Here is a 22,978-nt window from a genome sequence, read left to right as displayed (position 1 = left end):
AGAATGAAATGTGGTGACATGTGATTATATAGACAGTGGCAAGAAAAAGTGTGTGAACCCTTTGGAATCACCTGGATTTCTGCATAAATTTGACATAACATTTGATCTGATCTTCATCTAAGTCACAACAATAGACAAACACAGTGTGCTTAAACTAATAACACACAAATTATTGTATTTTTCTTGTCTTTATTGAATACATCATATAAACATTCACAGTGTAGGTTGGGAAAAGTATGTGAACCCCTAGGCTAATGACTTCTCCAAAAGCTAATTGGAGTCAGGAGTCAACTAACCTGGAGTCGAATCAATGAGACAAGATTGGAGATTTTGGTTAGAGCCACCCTGCCCCATTAAAAAACACTCACAAAATTTGAGTTTTCTACTTACAAGAAGCATTGCCTGATGTGAACCATGCCTCGAACAAAAGAGATGTCAGAAGATCTAAGATTAAGAATTGTTGCCTTGCATAAAGCTGGAAAGAGTAACAGAAGTATCTCTGAAAGTCAGTCCACGGTAAGACAAACTGTCTATAAATGGAGAAAGTTCAGCACTGTTGCTACTCTCCCTAGGAGTGGCCATCCTGCAAAGATGACTGCAAGAGCTCAGCGCCGAATGCTCAATGAGGTTTTAAGACGAATCCTAGAGTGTCAGCTAAAGACTTACAGGAATCTCTGAAAGACGCTAACATCTCTGTTGACGAGTCTACAATACGTAAAACACTAAACAATAATGGTGTTCATGGGAGGACTCCATGGAAGAAGCCACTGCTGTCCAAAATAAACATTGCTGCACGTCTGAATTTCACAAAAGAGCACCTGGATGTTCCACAGCGCTACTGTCAAAATATTCTGTGGACAGAATAAGTTGTGGTGTTTGGAAGGAACACACAACACTATGTGTGGAGAAAAAAAAGGCACAGCACCAACATCAAAACCTCATCCCAACTGTAAAGTATGGTGGAGGGAGCATCATGGTTTGGGGCTGCTTGGCTGCCTCAGGGCTTGGACAGCTTGCTATCATTGACTGGAAAATGTCTTCCCTAGTTTATTAAGACATTTTGCAGGGGAATGTAAGGCTATCTGTCTGCCAATGGAAGCTCAACAGAAGTTAGGCGATGCAACAGGACAACAACCCAAAAGACAGAAGTAAATCAACAACAGAATGGCTTGAACAGAAGAAAATACGCCTTCTGGAGTGGCCCAGTCAGTCCTGACCTTCTGGAGTGGCCCAGTCAGTCCTGACCTTCTGGAGTGGTCCAGTCAGTCCTGACCTTCTGGAGTGGCCCAGTCAGTCCTGATCTTCTGGAGTGGCCCAGTCAGTCCTGATCTTCTGGAGTGGCCCAGTCAGTCCTGATCTTCTGGAGTGGCCCAGTCAGTCCTGATCTTCTGGAGTGGCCCAGTCAGTCCTGACCTTCTGGAGTGGCCCAGTCAGAGTCCTGACCTTCTGGAGTGACCCAGTCAGTCCTGACTTCAACCTTATTTGAGATGTTGTGGCATGACCTTAAGAGATCGGTTCACACCAGATATCCCAAGAACATTGTGGAACTGAAACAGTTTTGTAAAGAGAAATGGTCCAAAATTCCTTCTGACTGTTGTGCAGGTCTGATCAGCAACTACAGAAAACGTTTGGTTGAGGTTATTGCTACGAAAGGAGGGTCAACCTGTTATTAAATCCAAGGGTTCACATACATTTCCCAACCTGCACTGTGAATGTGTGTTCAGTAAAGAAAAGAAAAGGTGTAATTGCTTGTGTGTTATTAGTTTAAGCAGACTGTGTTTGTCTATTGTTGTGACTTAGATGAAGAGCAGATGCCAATTTATGCAGAAATCCAGGTAATTCTAAAGGGTTCACATACCCTTTCTTCCCACTGTACACAGTGCCTTAGGAAAGTATTCAGACTCCTTCTCTTTTTCTACATTTTGTTACGTTACAGCCTTATCCTAAAATGAATTAAATTTTTAAAAATCAACAATCTTCACACAATACCCTATATTGAGAAAGCAAAAGCAGGTTTTTAGACATTTTTGCAAATAAATTAAAAACAAAAATACCTTATTTACGTAAGTATTCAGACCTTTTGCTATGAGACTCTAAATTGAGCACAGGTGCATCCTGTTTCCATTGATCATCCTTGAGATGTTTCTACAACTTGATTGGAGTCCACCTGTGGTAAATTCAAGTGATTGGACATGATTTGGAAAGGCACACATCTGTCTATATAAGGTCCCACAGTTGACCGTGCATGTCAGAGCAAAAACCAAGCCATGAGGTCAAAGATATTGACCGTAGAGCTCCAAGACAGGATTGTGTCGAGGCACAGATCTGGGGAAGGGTACCAAAACATTTCTGCAGCATTGAAGGACCTCAAACACAGTGGCCTACATCATTCTTAAATGGAAGGAGTTTGGAACCACCAAGACTCTTCCTAGAGCTGGCCACCCTTCCAAACTGAGCAATTGGGGGAGAAGGGCCATGGTCAAAAAGGTGACAGACCTGATGGTCACTCTGACAGAGCTCTAGAGTTCCTCTGTGGAGATGGGAGAACCATCCAGAAGGACAACCATCTCTGCAGAACTCCACCAATCAGGCCTTTATGGTGGAGTGGCTAGACCTGAAGCCACTCCTCTGTAAAAGGCACATGACAGCTCACTTGGAGTTTGCCAAAAGTCACCTAAAGACTCTCAGACCATGAGAAATAAGGTGCTCTGGTCTGATGAAACCAAGATTGAACTCTTTGGCCTGAATGTCAAGCGCCACGTCTAGAGGAAACCTGGCACCATCCCTATGGTGAAGCATAGTGGTGGCATTATGATGTTGTGGGGATGTTTTTCAGCGGCAGGGACTGGGAGACTAGTCAGGATTGAGGCAAAGATGAACGGAGCAAAGTACAGAGAGATTCTTGATGAAATCCTGCTCCAGAGCGCTCAGGATCTCAGACTGGGGCGATGGTTCACCTTCCAACAGGACAACGACCCTAAGCACATAGCCAAGACAATGCAGGAGTGGCTTAGAGACAAGTCTCTGAATGTCCTTGAGTGGCCCAGCCAGAGCCCGGACTTGAACCCAATTGAACATCTCTGGAGAGACCAGAAAATAGCTGTGCAGCAATGCTCCCCATCCAACCTGACAGAGCTTGAGAGGATCTGCAGAAGAGAATGGGAGAAACTCCCCAAATACAGGTGTGCCAAGCTTGTAGCATCATACCCAAGAATACTTGATGCTGTAACCACTGCCAAAGGTGCTTCAACAAAGTACTGAGTAAAGGGTCTGAATAGTTATGTAAATGTGATATTTCAGTATTAGATTTTTAATACATTTGCAAAATTTCTAAAAAACAGTTTTGCATTATTTATACATTGTGACGTTACAAAAATCAAGGGGTCTGAATACTTTCCACTATATTTTGCACTATATTTTAAACAAATACATGTCTGTCATTGAACAATCGCATGCCATGATTAGATAGTAAAACAAAACACACCAATCTCTTTCATAAATTCTTTAAACATCAAAAGCTAATTTACCAACATTTCTGAAGATGGATATATGGGGGTTTGGAATAAAACTCATAAAAATTCATATCTTTATCGGTGTGATCTCAGAAAATCATTGCCTTAATTAATGTCAACCCTCTCAGCCTAGTTGTCCCGTTCTTTGATGTGCTCTCCTCTCCTTATCAGGGTTCAATGTTTTCCTTGGCTTCTGTCCCAGTCTGTGTCTGAGAGCATTGTTTTGATTGAGTTCAACACTGCTGTTTTGACCTCAGTTGGCTAATTTCTTACCTAGTATCAATACAACACCAATGTTTACAGCAGGTCCCATGGGACCAGTACTTAGTTCCACAGACAGACATGGAGACCGAGAAAGATGTTTCCTACATCAAATGTACTGCATGTTGACTGATACATCCGACCATAATTCTATCCTCCTGATTCCTGCTTACAAGCCAAAACTAAACAGGAATTACCAGTGACTCTCTCAATACGGAAGTGGTCAGATTGCGCGGATGCTACGCTACAGGACTGTTTTGCTAGCACAGACTGGAATATGTTCCGGGAATCATCCAGTGGCATTGAGAAGTATACCACCTCAGTCATCGGCTTCATCAATAAGTGTATCGACGACGTCGTCCCCAACGTGAACGTACGTACATATCCCAACCAGAAGCAATGGATTACAGGCAACATCCGCATTGAGCTAAAGGCTAGAGCTTCCGCTTCCAAGGTGAGCAACACTAATCCGGACGCCTATAAGAAATCCTGCTGTGCCCTCAGACTAACCATCAAAGAAGCAAAGTGTCAATACAGGATTAAGATTGAATCCTACTACACCGGCTCTGACGCTCGTCGGTTATGGCAAGGCTTGAAAACTATTATGGACTACAAAGGGAAACGCAGACGCGAGCTGCCCAGTGACGCGAGCCTATCAGATGAGATAAATGCCTTTTATGCTCGCTTCGAGGCAAGCAACACTGAAGTATGCACAAGAGCACCAGCTGTTCTGGATGACTGTGTGATAACGCTCTCAGTAGCAAATGTGAGCAAACCTTTAAACAGGTCAACATTCACAAAGCCGCAGGGGCCAGATGGATTACCAGGACGTGTAATCAAAGCTTGTGCGGACCAACTGTCAAGTGTCTTCACTGACACTTTCAACCTCTCCCTGACTGAGTCTGTAATGCCTACATAATTCAAGCAGACCACCATAGTCCCTGTGCCCAAGGAAGCGAGGTAACCTGCCTAAATGATTACCACCCCGTAGCACTCACATTGGTAGCCATGAAGTGCTTTGAAAGGCTGGTCATGGCTCACATCAACAGCATCATCCCAGATGCCCTAGACCCACTCCAATTCGCATACCACCCCAACAGATCCACAAATGACACAATCTCAATTGCACTCCACACTGCCCTTTCCCACCTGGACAAAAGGAACACCTATGTGAGAATGCTGTTCATTGACTACAGCTCAGCGTACAACACCTTAGTGCACACAAAGCTCATCAATAAGCTAAGGACCCTGGGACTAAACACCTCCCTCTGCAATGGATCATGGACATCCTGACGGGCCACCCCCAGATGGTAAGGGTAGGTAACAACACGTCTGCCACACTGATCCTCAACACTTGGGCCCCTCAGGAGTGCGTACTTAGTCCCCTCCTGTACTCCCTTTTCACCCACGACTGCGTGGCCAAACACAACTCCATCACCATCATTAAGTTTGCTGACGACACAGTGGTAGGCCTGATCACTGACAACGATGAGACGGCCTATAGGGAGGAGGTCAGAGACCTGGCCATGTGGTGCCAGGACAACAACCTTTCCCTCAATGTGAGCAAGACAAAGGAGCTGATCATGGACTACAGGAAAAGGCAGGCCGAACAGGCCCCCATTAAAATCGACAGAGTGGGTCGAGAATTTCAAGTTCCTTGGTTTCCACATCACCAACGATCTATCATGGTCTAAACACACTAAGACCGTTGTGAAGAGGGCACGACAAAACCTTTTCCCCCTCAGGAGACTGAAAATAATTGGCATGGGTCCCCAGATCCTCAAAAGGTTCTACAGCTGTACAATCGAGAGCATCCTGACCGGTTGCATCACCGCCTGGTATGGCAACTGCTCGACATCTGACCGCAGGGCACTACAGAGGGTAATGCGTACGGCCCGTACATCCCTGGGGACAAGCTTCCTGCAATCCAGGACCTATATAATAGGCGGTGTTGGAGGAAAGCCCATAAAATTGTCAGATTCCAGTCACCCAAATCATAGACTGTTTTCTCTGCTACCGCACGGCAAGTGGTACCAGAGCGCCAAGTCTAGGACCAAAAGGCTCCTTAACAGCTTCTACCCACAAGCCATAAGACTGCTGAACAATTAATCAAATGGCCACCAGACTATTACATTGACCCCCCCCCCCCCCCCCCCCCCCCATTTGTTTTGTACGCTGCTGCTACTCGCTGTTTATTATCTATGCATAGTGACTTCACCCCTACCTACAAATAACCCTTATGTAGAAATAACTCTAACCTGTACCCCCGCATACTGACACGGTACTGGTATCCCCCGTATATAGCCTCGTTATTGTGTTACTTTTTGTTATTTTTTACTTTAGTTTATTTGGTAAATATTTTTCTTAACTCTTCTTGAACTTCACTGTTGGTTAAGGACTTGCAAGTAAGCATTTCACGGTAAAATCTATACTTGTTGTATTCGGCGCATGTGACAAATTAAGTTTGATTTTATTTATTTATGATTTGATTGATTGATTGATTTATTACAAATGAATGACCCCATGTTACAAATGAATGACGCCATGTTATAATTGGTTCTCTGTTTTACCCTGAGACACCTGGCTGTGTCTCAGGGTATTAGGTCCAACAATGCCCAGAAATCTCCCTATCTATTCTGTATCTTCACTTACTTATTTCCTGTCTTGTTCTTCTCTCCAAGTCTCACTCCTCCATTTCCCTTTTATTTCATCATTCACTTCTTCTGCTGTAGTAATGATTTATTATCTTTCCTTCTTTCGCTCTCTCTCTGTTCAGAACCCCCATCTTGTTGTGTGCTTGGTTTCACATACCTTTTCCCCTCACACCCACATGTGCTTCATTACAGCAGTGTTACCGTATGGAGTGTTTGATCCTAAAACTCTCTCCTTCTTGGCTCGGTTGGCAGTGGGGGTATCCTGCATCCCTGAACATTTGCATATGTACCCATGTGCACAGATTTCTCATATGTATTCCTGGATGGGGACGGGACAGAGAGAAAATAATGGAGTTGAGGTCAGTGAGGTGACAACAGTAGGTCCAGGAATAATAATTTAACAGGCTCAAAAAGGGTTAGGGTTGGTGGTGTGAGGATGGGCAGAGCGAGAACACAACTCCGTCACAGTCACAGACTGGCATGGTATTGGCAGTATGAAGAACTCTGAAAGGTATTTTAGCTGATTCAAGAGAAATAATAGATGAGGGCGTCCATGGCCACAGTTTTTGAAGTAAATATTTGAGGGTATACTTGAGAGACTTAGAGGAGGGAGGATGGGAGAGTTTCTTTCAGAGCACTCCATTGAAATCCTATTTTACAGGTGAAAACAGAGTTGAACAGTGTACGAGGTCCAATTCACCTACTGCTGAGAACCAAAGAGGCATCCAACTGTCAGACAGAGAAAACACTATCTCTTTGTTGTCAGTAGTGTCTGAATGCAGTTCCAAGTACACAATACCGTGTACACTTACAACATGACTATAATGATTTTCGTTGGTGGAAGAAGGAGTAGACCAAAGCGCAGCGTGGTACGTGTTCATGATGCCTTTAATAAACTGAACAAGGAATACAAACTAACAAAAGAATAAAGGAAAACCGAAACAGTCCCGTATGGTGAAAACACTGAAACGGAAAATAATCACCCACAACTCAAAATGGGAAAACAGGCTACCTAAGTATGGCTCCCAATCAGAGACAACGATAGACAGCTGCCTCTGAGAACAATACCAGGCCAAACACATAGAAAAAGAGAACCTAGACCTACGACATAGAATACCCACCCACATCACACCCTGACCAAACTAAAAATAGAAACATACAAAGCAATCTACGGTCAGGGCGTGACAATGACGGTGCACGTCTTGTTACAGCTCTGCCCATCTTTCCCCTCAATTTTCCATATTTGTCTGTTAACTCTGCTCTTAACATAGATGATAGAGCTGCTCAACATTTCTGATGTTGGTGGTTTGTTTTTCTCTAAAAGGTCACTTGTGACATGCACATCAGGGATAGCAGGCTTGTATCTGTGAATCACATTAGTATTAAATAACCATTAGCAGTGATAGGTTTCCCTGTCTAGATGAGCTGCTACAACTCCAGACTGACTGACTGGTTGTTTGTGACAAACTGTTTCTGCAGCTCTGTAACCCCTTTCCGGTACTCTGTTGGACTGCCTCTGGCCTGTGAGGGAGATTAATCTTTGGAATATTGGCATTTGTTCCAAATCCTACCATTCTACTTCTACTTTGTGCAGCGTTCCAAGGTCTGGCTTGGCTTATAACGCATACCGCAACGAACCAAGGAAAATGAAACATGTTCTGACTCACATGTAGAAAAGTTTGTCTTCTCTCAAGGCAGTAGATTCCGTGGTGATTTCCTGCTTCAGTAACCTGAATGTCAACTTTGAAGCAGCGTTGCTCCTTTCAGGGGTTTGTATATGAAACCAAGTCCTATGTTTAGGCCCTAATTATGAGATCATGGCCTGTGTTTGTGAGTCATGGCTGCGGTGATTCCAAAGGAAGGTGACTGCTGTATGTATAAAGGTGAGTGAGTCATCCCTGGAACGCCCACTGCTTCCAAGCCCTCAACACACAATTACAACCACAGTGGAGATATTGAAATGGATTGTGCTTGACTGGTTTGTTAGCATACTTGTTCTCTTTCATAAATGACTCCTAGCCCTCCCCTTTTCATCCTCACATGATACTGAGTGTTTATGAGTCCCTATACAGTCAAATAAACGTCAGTCATTTTACTGTAACGGCATGACGAGGGAAGGCCAAGAAGGAATATGGCTCATAGACTTCTGCTGACATTTTATGACAGTAGATCAGACAGACTGAACTCTCAATGAACTGACAGTGGAGCTTGGTGTGGATGGCCTACCATTGAAATAGACCTGAGTGAATGATATAAGGGTGTGTTCAACAATGACATGGTATCAGTGACATACTATATTACATCATACTGGAAAATTCACAGTGATACTACACGTTACCAAAAAAGGGTATAACAGTGTATTTGTGTGTGTGTGTTTCCAGGGGTGCTGGATGATGAGAATGTCCGTGCAATGATGCACGGTTCCAGCATGGTGAAGGTACGCTCCCAGAAGTGGCAGAAGAGCCGCAGCCTGCGTCTGCTGGAGGACGGGGTCACTGTGTGGTGTGAGTCCACCAAGAGCTCCCGCAAGGCCAAGGCACAACAGACCTGTGAGTATACAATGGGTGATAGAGGGGTGGAGGGAGGGGTCAGATGAGGGGAAAGGGGAGGTATGTGGAGGGGGAGAGAAAGGAGAGAGCTGGATGAGGAGACAACAGTAGGTATGGGGAGGGAGAGAGAAAAGAGAGGGATGGATGAGGGGAAAAGAGCAGGTATGGGTGGGTTAGGAGAGAAAGGAGGCATAAGGGAGGAGAAGGAGAAAGGATAAGGGTGTGGATTAAGGGAAAGGGAGGGTAGAGGGTAGGTGTAGATGGAGAAGAAAGTTGGGGAGTGAGCAGAAAAGAAGAGAGGAGTGGGGACGGGGAGTGGTCACGAGAGGGGGATGTTTTGGTCATGATCTGAGGCTTTCGCAATAGTTGGAAAGGAAGCTTAACCGATATCAGATTAGGAGAAGTAGCCTTGTATGAAGGGAAGACTATATACAGGAAAATAATAATGTATAAACAAACGAACAGGACTTCCACAAGCACACTCCCTGTTCTAGTCCATTTAACCCTCCTCTTAGACCTGATTCAGTACACTAATATAGCCAGCTCTTTGTCCTAAGCCGTTTAGGATTTTCATGTTGACCAACAATAATGCCCTGTTGTCTACATTTGCCTTTAATTATTTAAAGGGATACTATGCTGTGAGCCAGGATTTAAGTCAGATGCTATAACCTGTGTAATTGTATGATACAGGTAACTGCCAAAATAAAGGAACCACTTGAGTAAATAAGGGATACAAAGTATATTGAAAGCAGGTGCTTCCACACGGGTGTGATACCTGAGTTTATTAAGCAATTAACATCCCATCATGCTTAGGGTCATGTATATAAAGGCTCGGCATGACATTATTTTGGCTACCATGTCCCCATAGGATGACAATGCTCCCATCTACAGGAAACGAGGTTTGATGAGCATGAAAACATTGTAAACCATATGGCCGCCTCAGACACCACATCTCAACCCAATTGAACACTTATGGGAGATTCTGGAGCAGCGCCTGAGACAGCGTTTCCACCACCCTCAACAAAACATCAACTGATGGGATTTCTCTTTGAAGAATTGCGTTGTCATCCTGCCAATAGAGTTCCAGACACTTGTAGAATCTATGTCAAGGTGCATTGAAGCTGTTCTGGCTCGTTGGTGGACCAATGTCCTATTAATACACTTTATGTTGGTGTTTCCTTTATTTTGGCAGTGTCACCTGTAGTAATGCATCCATATAGTACACACATACCCGCTGAAGGTTCACATCGGTCAACCACGGTTACAAAAAGGTGTAAAAAGAACAAGCTGCATTAGAAACAGTGAACATAGACCTTGTTATACGTTAGCCTCGACATATTGGTTTACCTCAGCACGCTAACCTTTTGCAGGCAATGAGCCAATCAGAAAGGGAATCAGGCACTTCATATTAGTGCTCTAATGATCACAACACCCTTAAAGAGAGAGAGGAAATGTTGGCAGTAATTCTAGATGTTTTGGCCCATTTAAACATTGGGAAAGCTATTTCTAATCATAAACCTTTGACCACTTCCCCTTCCTCACATGCACACACATGCGCACACTGTCAAACACACACACACACACAGTTTTGTATTGCCATATTTCTGGGGACCAAAGAATTGATTTCCTTACAAAATCCTATTTTCCCAAACCCTAAATCTAACACTAACATAAACCTAAACCCTAAGCCTTAACCCATAAAACTATCCCTAACCCTAACCATAAAACTATTCCTAACCCTAACTCCTAAACCTAACTGTGACCCTGACCCAATTCTAACCCTAATTGTAAACCTAACCCCTAAGCCTAAAATTGCATTGTTTTCAAATGGGGACTGGTAAAATGTCGAATTTGCCTTTTTTTTACTATCCTTGTGAGGACTTCTGGTACCACAAGGATAGTTAAACAAAAAAACACACACATACACACATTTGTTTTACTGTCCTTGTGGGGAACAAACAATTTATTCCTATTCAAAATCCTATTTTCCTGAACACTTAACCATAAACCTGTAAACCTAAATATAACACTAACTCTTAAACCACCCTGGATGGTTCCGACCTTGAATATGTGGACATCTATAAGTACCTAGGTGTCTGGCTAGACTGTAAACTCTCCTTCCAGACTCATATCAAACATCTCCAATTGAAAATCAAATCAAGAGTCGGCTTTCTATTCCGCAACAAAGCCTCCTTCACTCACGCCGCCAAACTTACCCTAGTAAAACTGACTATCCTACCGATCCTCGACTTCGGCGATGTCATCTACAAGATTGCTTCCAACACTCTACTCAGCAAACTGGATGCAGTTTATCACAGTGCCATCCGTTTTGTCACTAAAACACCTTATACCACCCACCACTGCGACTTGTATGCTCTAGTCGGCTGGCCCTCGCTACATATTCGTCGCCAGACCCACTGGCTCCAGGTCATCTAGTCCATGCTAGGTAAAGCTCCGCCTTATCTCAGTTCACTGGTCACGATGGCAACACCCATCCGTAGCACGCGCTCCAGCAGGTGTATCTCACTGATCATCCCTAAAGCCAACACCTCATTTGGCCGCCTTTCGTTCCAGTTCTCTGCTGCCTGTGACTGGAACGAATTGCAAAAATCGCTGAAGTTGGAGACTTTTATCTCCCTCACCAACTTCAAACATCTGCTATCTGAGCAGCTAACCGATCGCTGCAGCTGTACATAGTCTATCGGTAAATAGCCCACCCATTTTTACCTACCTCATCCCCATACTTTATTTATTTACTTTTCTGCTCTTTTGCACACCAATATCTCTACCTGTACATGACCATCTGATCATTTATCACTCCAGTGTTATTAATCTGCAAAATTGTAATTATTCGCCTACCTCCTCATGCCTTTTGCACAGAATGTATATAGACTCCCCTTTTTTTTCTACTGTGTTATTGACTTGTTAATTGTTTACTCCATGTGTAACTCTGTGTTGTCTGTTCACACTGCTATGCTTTATCTTGGCCAGGTCGCAGTTGCAAATGAGAACTTGTTCTCAACTAGCCTACCTGGTTAAATAAAGGTAAAATAAATAAAAACTAACCCATAACCCTAATTCTAACCCTAAACCTAAGTCATAACCCTAATTCTAACCGTAACCCTAATTTTAGCCCTTAATCTAACCCCTAAACCTAAAATAGCTTTTTTCCTTGTGGGGACCGGCAAAATGTCCCCAATTGTGCTAACTTTCATTGTTTTGATATCCTTGTGAGTTATGGTCCCCACAAGGATAGTAAAGCCAAAAACACACACACACACAAAGTTCAATGGTTTAAGGAGAAGGATAAGTGGGCAGCCGGTGAAGCGCTTAGAGTCCTCAGGTCTCCTAAACCAGTAGTAAATCTCAATATAGTTTAAGACATCTACACCTACAGGGTTGCCTCTCAGATTGCTCTTGAAATATCCGTCCGGTAAATGAGAGGCCATGGCTCTGGCCCCTCTCCATGTTCTATAGGACAAATATAGGGCTCCTCTGCCCTGCCCATAGGAATCTGATGGCACAGGCTAATTATTGTTGTTAGCATGCATGACGAAGGATGTGTGTGTATACGCTTGTGTCAGATTATAGCCCTATCAAATGGGTAAACCTCTTGGATCTCCCAATTGCAGGGTTTGGCCATGACTTGCTGACCACCACTACACTACTATCTTTGAGATTGTCATTTAAAGAGTCTAAACATGTCTCTGACACACATCCTTTTATGAATTAGTGCTGGCGGTGCTTTGGAGTTGCCAAAGTCAATCAGATGTTTTTTTTTCCATTCAATTTTTGAGTCATACTGTACAAACATATTATACTAGTGATCTAGATAACACACATGTAAACACACCCACCTACACACAGAGTGGAAACACACATGCAAACACACCCACCTACACACAGAGTGGAAACGTCACAGACAAGTTTATGTCCAATCAGTTCCAAAGTCGAGGTAATGATTACAAGGTTTAAGAGATGTTTTGTGACGGGTTAAACATGCCAAGGTCAGGAGAGCGCATTCATCATGTCGACTGCATACAGCCACATTGGTTCACTTCAAGTGGAACACAACACTTCCTTTAATACCTTCTAACGCCCACTAGTCCGAGTCTGATAGCGCTGCTGCTAACCTAACACACCCTGGGCTGGGAGGCAAGCTGAGGGACAGCGGTTATGAATGGGATAATGCTGATGGGAGGTTGTAATTGCATGACCTCCTTCTAACGCTCTCTTTCGCTCTACCTTCATCTGTCTCTCTTTCTTTTTTTGTTCTCTTGTTCGCTCTCTCTTTCTCCTCTTTCTCTCTCTTTCACTTGTTGCACAATCCACCCCCACTATGTCACTTCACTAAGGACTATTCCTCGGTCATGTAATTCAGATTATGTCCCCAGTTCTCTCCCATCGCAGTCCCTCAAGGACCCTGCTGTGGGAAATGGATACGGACAGATCCATGTGTTTAGAGAGTTGGGCTAATGCGGTTTCTGCATTATGATGCATTTACATGACACTTCAACATTAAATGGCAGCCATATTAGCTCCCCATTAACATCACATGGGGAATATGTAAACAATGCTATGTAACTGAATGTCTAGAATTCGAGCAATATAAATGTTGTCCCAACTCTCTAAATATACAGTGCCTTCAGAAAGTATTCCGATCCCTTGACTTGTTACCACATTTTGCTACGTACACACAATACCCCATAATGACAAAGCGAAAACAGGTTTTGAGACATGTTTGCAAATGTATTAACATTTTTAAACAGAAATACCTTACTTGCATAATAATTCAGACCCTTTTCTATGAGACTCAAAATTGAACTCAGGTGCATCCTGTTTCCATTGATCATCCTTGAGATGTTCCTGCAACTTGATTGGAGTCCACCTGTGGTAATTTCAAGTGATTGGACATGATTTGGAAAGGCACACACCTGTCTATATAAGGTCCCACAGTTGACAGTGCATGTCAGAGCAAAAACCAAGCCATGAGGTCGAAGGAATTGTCCGTAGAGCTCCAAGACAGGATTGTGTCGAGGCACAGATCTGGGGAGGGTACCAAAAAATGTCTGCAGAATTGAAGGTCCCTAAGAACACAGTGACTTCATCAATTCTTAAATGGAAGAAGTTTAGAACCAACAAGACTCTTCCTAGAGCCCGGCCAAACTGAGCAATCTGGGTAGAAGGGCCTTGATCAGGGAGGTGACCAAGAACCTGATGGTCACTCTGACAGAGCTCCAGAGTTCCTCTGTGGAGATGGGAGAACCTTCCAGAAGGACAACCATCTCTGCAGCACTCCACCAATCAGGCCTTTATGGTATAGTGGCTAGACGGAAGCCACTCCTCAGTAAAAGGCACATGACAGCCCGCTTGGAGTTTTTCAAAAGGTACCTAAAGACTCTCAGACCATGAGAAACAAGATTCTCTGGTATGATGAAACCAAGAACACTTTGGCCTGATGATGAAACCATGAACTCATGAACTCTTTGGCCTGAATTCCAAGCGTCATGTCTAGACGAAACCTGCCACCATCCCTATGGTGAAGCATGGTGGTGGCAGCATCATGCTGTGGGGGTGTTTTTCAGCTGCAGGGACTGGGAGACTAGTCAGGATTGAGGCAAAGATGAATGGAGCAAAGTACAGAGATCCTTGATGAAAACCTGCTCCAGAGTGCCACTGAAGGATGTGTTTAGGGTTAGGGGTTCTCTCTTTTCTGGAGAGACCTGAAAATAGCTGTGCAGCAACGCTCCCCATCCAAACTGACAGAGCTCGAGAGGATCTGCAGAGAAGAATGGAAGAAACTCCCAAATACAGGTATGCCAAGCTTGTAGCGTCATACCCAAGAAGACGTGAGGCTGTAATCGCTGCCAAAGGTGCTTCAACAAAGTACGGAGTAAAGGGTCTGAATACTTAAATGTGATGTTTCCAAAATTTTGATAGATTTATAAAAACCTGTTTTTTTCATAATGGGGTATTGTGTGTAAATTGATGAGGAAAAAACTATTTAATCCATTTTATAATAAGGCTATAACCTAACAAAATGTCTGAATACTTTCTGAAGGCACTGTATGTCTCTGGATAAGGCCTCATGTACAGTAGGATGAGAGGCTAGGTGGCTGATGTGGGGGGGTCAGGGGTTGTGACGTCGTCGTCCCCCAATCAGGCCACAATTAGAGCCAGTGTGGCGGTGTTGCGGTATCACTTCAGTCACACTTGGCTAACGCTACAGAACATCGACAGGCCACAGGACAAAGGCAGGCTGACCACTTCAGCAGACAGCTACTGATAACACAAAAGCGGCTGCATCGAAGGACGTATGCATGCTCATTAACGCGCGCACGCACACACACACACACATGCTGACTACAGGTGGTCTCAAGGGCCTTTTGGGTCTGGCACATGCAGCTCAGCATGATCCCCTCTGTTCAGATGGGCTTTAGAGAATATGCACCGCACTTAACACTTTGGCTGTGCCAGTCTCGTGTACACACACACCACACCCCCCCTACTCTCCGCATTGAAATGTCACTCTTGTCATGGAGCGATGGGGCAGGAATTTGTCAGCGATTTTGAGGAGGCGGAGAGGCGGGGGCTGTTCAGCAGAAAGAGGCCGTTGTCAGAAGAGACAGTTGTCTAGTGGCTGCCCCTGGCCCCTGCCTCTGGCACTGTCAGCCCTGTGGCTGAGCCATCGTTGATCTGTGTGTCACTATTTGCCTGGAAAGCTGATCCCAGTGTAGAAAGGCATTGCTAAATGTACTTAAATCAACTGACTGATTTGAAAGCTACTCCAACCCAACCACAATTCTAGCTATTCAATTAATGAAGGGATATGGGGTTTGTCGTTGTAGTGGAGATAGTCTTATGTTTGAAATCTTCACCGGGCTTTATTCTGGATGTGGTGCATGAAGGGTAATGTGGTAGTAGGCTGGTGTTGTGTTGCTGGGCAGAGGGTCAGCCATCACGTGTAAAGCCCTGCCCACTCCCACAGTTGTTACTGTTATAAATAAGAGCTTAAATGCATGCTAATCTCTCTAGAAATCAATGAGATCTGAAATGCATGCTAATCTCTCTAAAAGTCAATGAGAGCTGAAGTACATGATAATCTCTCTAAAAGTCAATGAAACGGCATCCTTCTTTCTTCCCTTATCTCTTTACACACACAAACACGTCATGGTATTGGGCCAAAGGTCCTGCCTACACTTGAGTTGCTAGTTAAATTTGGACCTTGTCATGCAGATGAATGTCGGCCTGAGTCGCAAACATATTGTGCAGCCGCAGCTGACGCAGGTCTGTGTCTGTACAGGTCGTATTATTTAACTGCCAAATCAGGACCCCAGCACCGAGATGCCATGTCACACTGCTACGTGGGTGTTACCACACTCCCCCTGAAGTTCACGACCTTTCAGCTCCGAGCCTCCCTCCCAAGTTCCACGTGTTTTGGTGCCGTTTGTAATTCTGTTTATTCGTACACCCAGATTTAATGCAATCCCCCTCTCTGCTTCCCCCACCGTCCTCCTTTCCCACCTCCCCTCCCCCACCTCTCCCTGTGCCAGTCTCAGTGACAGAGGTGGAGTGTGTGCGTGAGGGCTGCCAGTCTGAGGCTCTGCGGAGGCTATCCGGGTCGGTACCAGAGAATCAGTGCTTCACGGTGGTGTTCAGAGGAGCCAGGAAGAGTCTGGACCTCCTCTGCCCCTGTGAGGAGGAGGCAAGGCGCTGGGTCCAGGGGATACGCACACTGAAGGAGCGCGTGGCCAACATGACCCAGAAGGAGAAACTGGACCAATATCCTTTACCCCCCCTGTGGGCCTTTGTTGCGCTGTGCCAGGCTGCCAGCTTTCGACTCAAGGTAAATATAGTGCAGGCTGGGCAGCCAGGATCGCTATGGTGACTGACTTTTGAACATAACACTGTCACATGCACCATCCCGCATCCACAGCATACCTAAGATGTGCAGCAATGGCCCAGCAAAAAAAGCAGCGTCTAAATATAGTCTGGATATCCTGTCAAACATGATCCCTGGTATAGCCGCTGGGTTGTTAGCGACACGTGGGTACGACAGACACACTTGTGTAAAAGGCAAAGCCAGATCTTGAGAACAGACAGGGCAGTAGGGGCTCTGGGGCATGTCCAGGCTAGTGCGGTGCGGTTTTACACTGGCAGGTCCCAGCAGTGTTTGCAATAGCTCCTATTGTTGTGTGTGTCCTGGAAGAGGGAGGTGTCATAGGCTCCTCTCTCTACGTCAGCCCTGTGTTCTATTCCGCTAGTGGCCTTGGAGGAGGCTTTTAGTATTTTGACTTCAGATGGATGTTGGCACAACAGGACATGTGTGTCTACAGCCAACACACATCTGAATCATAGACTGGGGTGTATTCCATTTCAATTCCTGGTAGTTGAATTAGACACCTATCCTGCTCTGAACAGTTGGTTACACAATTGATTCCTGGATTGCTGTAAATTAAGAAATGATGCAATTGACCCTTACCCATAGTTGGATGTGGGCTGTAATGTGCCTATATACAGTATGCATGTGCATCAACTCTGCTTGTATGTATAGATGTGTTTTGTGTATATACCATAGTATATGTACTTTTAAGGATGTGTTTCGGGTTAGAGGTTCAGTATGCTCTCCTGGTTGCTCTCCTTAACCCCCCACACCTGGATCCGTGGCTACCTGAGACGGGCTGATGAGAACGACGATGGGAAGATGAGTTACGACGAGGTCAAACGCCTGCTGCAGATGATCAACATAGACCTGAATGAACAGTACGCACGCTCGCTATTCAAGGTGAGCACATGCTGTATGTGTGTGCAGCATTTAGTATGCTGGTACGTTCATGTTTAATGTGTATAGGCCTTGACTTCATGGGTGTGTGCTTATGTGTGGGAGCGAGATGTTGTTGTTGGTTGAAGGCCATTGTTTACCCAGTGTGCTGTTTGGGGCTGCGTTTCTCTCTCAGCCTGGAGTCTGTGTTCAATTACCAACCCAGTGGCAAGCCAACCAGGAGGCCCCTCGCTCTCTTTCTCACTCTCTCTCTCACTCACACACTCATTCTCTCTCTCTCCCGCCCTCTTCTCTCTACTGCTGTCTTTCTGTCTCCCCTGAAGGTCTTGTCCTCCCCCATCTCCCCCATCTTCCTCCATCTTCCCCCTCTCCTTTCTCCCCCTCTCCCCATCCCCTTCTCAAATGATCAGGCAGCCAGTCATTTCTCCATAGTTGAGGATTACCGCTACGTCTCTCAGCTCCTCTCTCCGTTAATGTCCATTTGTTTTCCTGCTCCTTCCTTCACCATGTGATTCCTTCTCCAACCCTGCCCAGCCCTCTCCTCAGAGACTGAATATCAAACCAATTGCAGTGCAGTATGTGTGGAGTGTATGTTTGTCTATATGGTATGAATTGTGGGAGTGGATGGGGTTGCTGGGCATTTGATAATATAAACATGGCTCACCTATAAGAGTTGAAGATATTAACTTTGATCTAGCTCTCTGTTTTTAGGGAACTACTTTGAAAATGCGTGGAGGGGTTGTGAATGTTTAGTGTTTTTAATCAGATCAGCCATAACCAAGGTCTCTCTGTCTGTCCGCCCGCCCATCCGTTCGCCCATCTGTTTCTTTGTCCCTCCCTCCCTATCCTCTCTGTCTGTCCCTCCTTCTCCTCTATTCGTCCGTCCCTCTCCTCCGTCCCTCTCTCAGAAAGCTGACCGGTCGTGTGACGGCCGTCTGGACCACGTAGAGATCGAGGAGTTCTGCAGGGACCTGATGAGGCGGCCGGAGCTGGACGCGGTATTCAGACACTACTCTGGTAACGGCTGTGTTCTGTCCACCGCTGAGCTGAGAGACTTCCTGGGAGACCAGGGGGAGGACGCGTCACTGATCCACGCTCAGAGCCTCATCCGCACCTACGAGCTCAACGACTGGGGTAGGCCCGAAGAAACATGGGAACATCCTTTTAGCCTTGGATTTGTCTGACCTTACATTTCAAATTTTATTCATTTAGCAGACAATCGTATGAGCATGTCTGTACCTGTCTCTTCCTGTTCATAACCCTCAGAAAAAGTTGATGGTTTGATGTGCTCCTCTTCCCTGCAGCCCAGAACAACCAGTTCATGACCCAGAATGGTTTCACCGTCTACATGCTGTCCCAGGAGAACGATGTGTTTAACCCCGACCACGCCAGGGTGCACCAGGACATGACCAGACCTCTGGCCCACTACTTCATCTCATCCTCACACAACACCTACCTCACCAAGGACCAGGTCACCAGCGCCAGCAGCGCCGAGCCATACATCAGGTATTGAATGCACACACATGCGCACACACAAACATGCATATGCATGCGCGTAGATGCAAAACACATAAACCCGCATGCACACGCACACTAAGAACATGTACTGTGTGAACCAGAGCTCTGAACCAGGGCTGTCGATGTGTGGAGCTGGATTGTTGGGACGGGGACAAAGGAGAGCCTGTCATCTACCATGGACACACCCTTACTTCTAAGGTGCCCTTCAAAGAGGTCATCGAGACCATCGCCCAGTATGCCTTCAAGGTGAGCAATTTATGACAAAAATTACAACAGCAAAATAAATACAACGAAAAGGGAGCACACCTGACCTGTGAGACCCTCTTAGTGGGTTGGGGGGGATGATGGACAGATGGTTGTGTGGTTTATAGGGAGGCCAAATGTTTCTCCTTAACCATCATGCCCATATGTCTTCCGTATGTGACTCTTTATGGAAAGCAAAGTATTCCTCATCTCAACAAAATAGAGTTAACAAGTAAATGGCAGCAGGCCAGTGGCTGAAAACTAATCTAGACTGTTGACTTTCTGCCTCTGCCAACATGCAGTTCAAGATACAGTCATAGTCTTGGCTCGGAGTCTAATAAGACTGTCCAACAGCTTCTTGGCCTCAGTGTAGTCCAGAATAAACCCTGGCTTATTTCCTAATGAGCTTATGGTTTCTCTTACATTTTAACGAGTGGCCTCTTATGAACCAACCCTTGTTTTTTCCTTTAGGCCTCCCCGTACCCCCTGATCCTGTCCCTTGAGAACCATTGTACGGTGGAGCAGCAGACAGTCATGGCCAGACACCTGCGCACCATCCTGGGCAAGAGGCTGCTCACCAAACCCCTCAAAGACCACCCTCTGAAGGACCTGCCCTCTCCTGAGGTACGATACACACCCCTGTCCCCAGCTCTCTACTCATCGCTGTCCCCAGCTCTATACTCACCCCTGTCCCCAGCTCTCTACTCACCCCTGTCCCCAGCTCTCTACTCACCCCTGTCCCCGGCTCTCTACTCACCCCTGTCCCCGGCTCTCTACTCACCCCTGTCCCCGGCTCTCTACTCACCCCTGTCCCCGGCTCTCTACTCACCCATGTCCCCGGCTCTCTACTCACCCATGTCCCCGGCTCTCTACTCACCCATGTCCCCGGCTCTCTACTCACCCATGTCCCCGGCTCTCTACTCACCCATGTCCCCGGCTCTCTACTCACCCATGTCCCCGGCTCTCTACTCACCCATGTCCCCGGCTCTCTACTCACCCATGTCCCCGGCTCTCTACTCACCCATGTCCCCGGCTCTCTACTCACCCATGTCCCCGGCTCTCTACTCACCCATGTCCCCGGCTCTCTACTCACCCATGTCCCCGGCTCTCTACTCACCCATGTCCCCGGCTCTCTACTCACCCCTGTCCCGGGATCTCCACTCACCCCTGTCCCCGGCTCTCTAGGACACACGCCCCTGTCCCCGGCTCTCTAGGACACACGCCCCTGTCCCTGGCTCTCTAGGACACACGCCCCTGTCCCAGGCTCTCTAGGACACACGCCTCTGTCCCCGGCTCTCTAGGACACACGCCCCTGTCACCGGCTCTCTAGGACACACGCCCCTGTCACCGGCTCTCTAGGACACACGCCCCTGTCCCCGGCTCTCTAGGACATACGCCCCTGTCCCCGGCTCTCTAGGACACACGCCCCTGTCCCCGGCTCTCTAGGACACACGCCCCTGTCCCCGGCTCTCTAGGACACACGCCCCTGTCCCCGGCTCTCTAGGACACACGCCCCTGTCCCCGGCTCTCTAGGACACACGCCCCTGTCCCCGGCTCTCTAGGACACACGCCCCTGTCCCCGGCTCTCTAGGACACACGCCCCTGTCCCTGGCTCTCTAGGACACACGCCCCTGTCCCCGGCTCTCTAGGACACACGCCCCTGTCCCTGGCTCTCTAGGACACACGCCCCTGTCCCCGGCTCTCTAGGATACACGCCCCTGTCCCCGGCTCTCTACTCACCCCTGTCTCCGGCTCTCTACACGCCCCTGTCCCCGGCTCTCTAGGACACACGCCCCTGTCCCTGGCTCTCTAGGACACACGCCCCTGTCCCCGGCTCTTTAGGACACACGCCCCTGTCCCCGGCTCTCTAGGATACACGCCCCTGTCCCCGGCTCTCTACTCACCCCTGTCTCCGGCTCTCTACTCACCCCTGTCTCCGGCTCTCTACTCACCCCTGTCTCCGGCTCTCTACTCACCCCTGTCCCCGGCTCTCTACTCACCCCTGTCCCCGGCTCTCTCCTCACCCCTTTCCCCGGCTCTCTACTCACCCCTGTCCCCGGGTCTCTACTCACCCCTGTCCCCGGGTCTCTACTCACCCCTGTCCCCGGCTCTCTACTCACCCCTGTCCCCGGGTCTCTACTCATCCCTGTCCCCGGCTCTCTCCTCACCCCTGTCCCCGGCTCTCTCCTCACCCCTGTCCCCGGCTCTCTCCTCACCCCTGTCCCCGGCTCTCTACTCACCCCTGTCCCCGGCTCTCTACTCACCCCTGTCCCCGGCTCTCTACTCACCCCTGTCCCCTTCTGCATAAGAAACCTGTTGTATTTTTCTCCTCTCTCTCCCATCCCTCGCATGTTTATGGAACGATGGTGGAATAATAACAGGAATATTTACATATGTTTTGAAGCATCTCTTTATTCCCTCTGCAGGAGCTTAGGGGTCGTATCCTGGTGAAGGGGAAGAAGGATGTTCAGCACCTGAACCAGCTGGGGAAAACCAGCAGCTTTGATACCAGCTCGGACGACGAGGCATCAAGCAGAAACAAAAAGGACAAAAAGGACCCTGCCAAGGTGCTACATCTTTATCTTCCATGTGACTGAGACGGCACTGTAAGTCTACAGAAATTGATCAGGAACATACAATATATCAAGCTTTTCTCATGTGCACTCTGTGTTTCTGGCTCAGGCGGTCTCATCTAAGCTGAGCCCAGAGCTGTCTGAACTGGTGGTGTACTGTCGAAGTGTCCCCTTCCGCGGGTTCCAACACTCTGCCCAGAAACCACCCGATGAGCTGTCATCCTTCAATGAGAATGACGCCCTCAAACACATCAAGGACACCGGCAAGGGGCTTAGGAAGACATAACTCGAACAGAACAGTTTTCTGTGAATCAGTTCCTGATTAGATCCTATAATGACTCATAGTTCTTACTGGCACTGTAGTTGTAGAGAGAGTCCTTGTATACATGGGTGCATTTGTGCATCATGTTGTCGTGCATATTTGTGTGTGTCTGTCTTTTTTATATGCGTTTGAGGTACTGTAGTGGATCTCTTACCCTGTCCTCTCATCACCTTCCAGGAAAGCTGTTTGTCAGACACAACAGCAGGCAGCTGAGCCGGATCTACCCCTCCGGGCAGCGCCTCCAATCCTCCAACTACGACCCCCAGGATATGTGGAACGGCGGCTGCTCGATGGGTCAGCACTCTGGGCTGTAGGGGGTGTGGGAGGTGGGATGGAGGAGGGAGTTGGTACAGGTGGCTCATTTATTTAACATTATCTAGCCTGGAAGTCCCTGGAGATAGAAAGCTATTTTACATTGGGCCTCCTCTGAGAGCATTGCAAATGTTAGGTATTTGCCTCCTATTCCTCACTTTAATAGTCATAATAACTAACCTCACACTTTGCTGCCTGGTAAAGTGTGTTCTGTTGTTCACCCCTGTCCCCTGCTCTTTAGTCACCCCTGTC

The 22,978-nt window shown here is 46.9% G+C and overlaps 1 protein-coding gene across 1 annotated transcript in view; it reads left to right on the top strand.

Annotated features, from left to right (window-relative positions):
* Positions 1-22,978, top strand: part of LOC109893286 (1-phosphatidylinositol 4,5-bisphosphate phosphodiesterase delta-3-A) — a 31,629-nt gene that overhangs the window by 5,196 nt on the left and 3,455 nt on the right. Inside the window, exons 2-11 of the mRNA XM_031827270.1 lie at positions 8,809-8,976; positions 16,530-16,758; positions 17,632-17,761; positions 18,667-18,892; positions 19,063-19,264; positions 19,378-19,522; positions 19,991-20,143; positions 21,946-22,086; positions 22,202-22,355; positions 22,592-22,708. Coding sequence (XP_031683130.1) covers positions 8,809-8,976; positions 16,530-16,758; positions 17,632-17,761; positions 18,667-18,892; positions 19,063-19,264; positions 19,378-19,522; positions 19,991-20,143; positions 21,946-22,086; positions 22,202-22,355; positions 22,592-22,708 — 1,665 coding nt within the window. The remainder of the gene's footprint in view (positions 1-8,808; positions 8,977-16,529; positions 16,759-17,631; positions 17,762-18,666; positions 18,893-19,062; positions 19,265-19,377; positions 19,523-19,990; positions 20,144-21,945; positions 22,087-22,201; positions 22,356-22,591; positions 22,709-22,978) is intronic.

The sequence above is a fragment of the Oncorhynchus kisutch genome, linkage group LG6 (genome assembly GCF_002021735.2).
Source record: "Oncorhynchus kisutch isolate 150728-3 linkage group LG6, Okis_V2, whole genome shotgun sequence".
In the NCBI taxonomy this organism is placed as follows: domain Eukaryota; kingdom Metazoa; phylum Chordata; class Actinopteri; order Salmoniformes; family Salmonidae; genus Oncorhynchus; species Oncorhynchus kisutch.
This window is presented reverse-complemented; position numbering and strand designations above follow the sequence as displayed.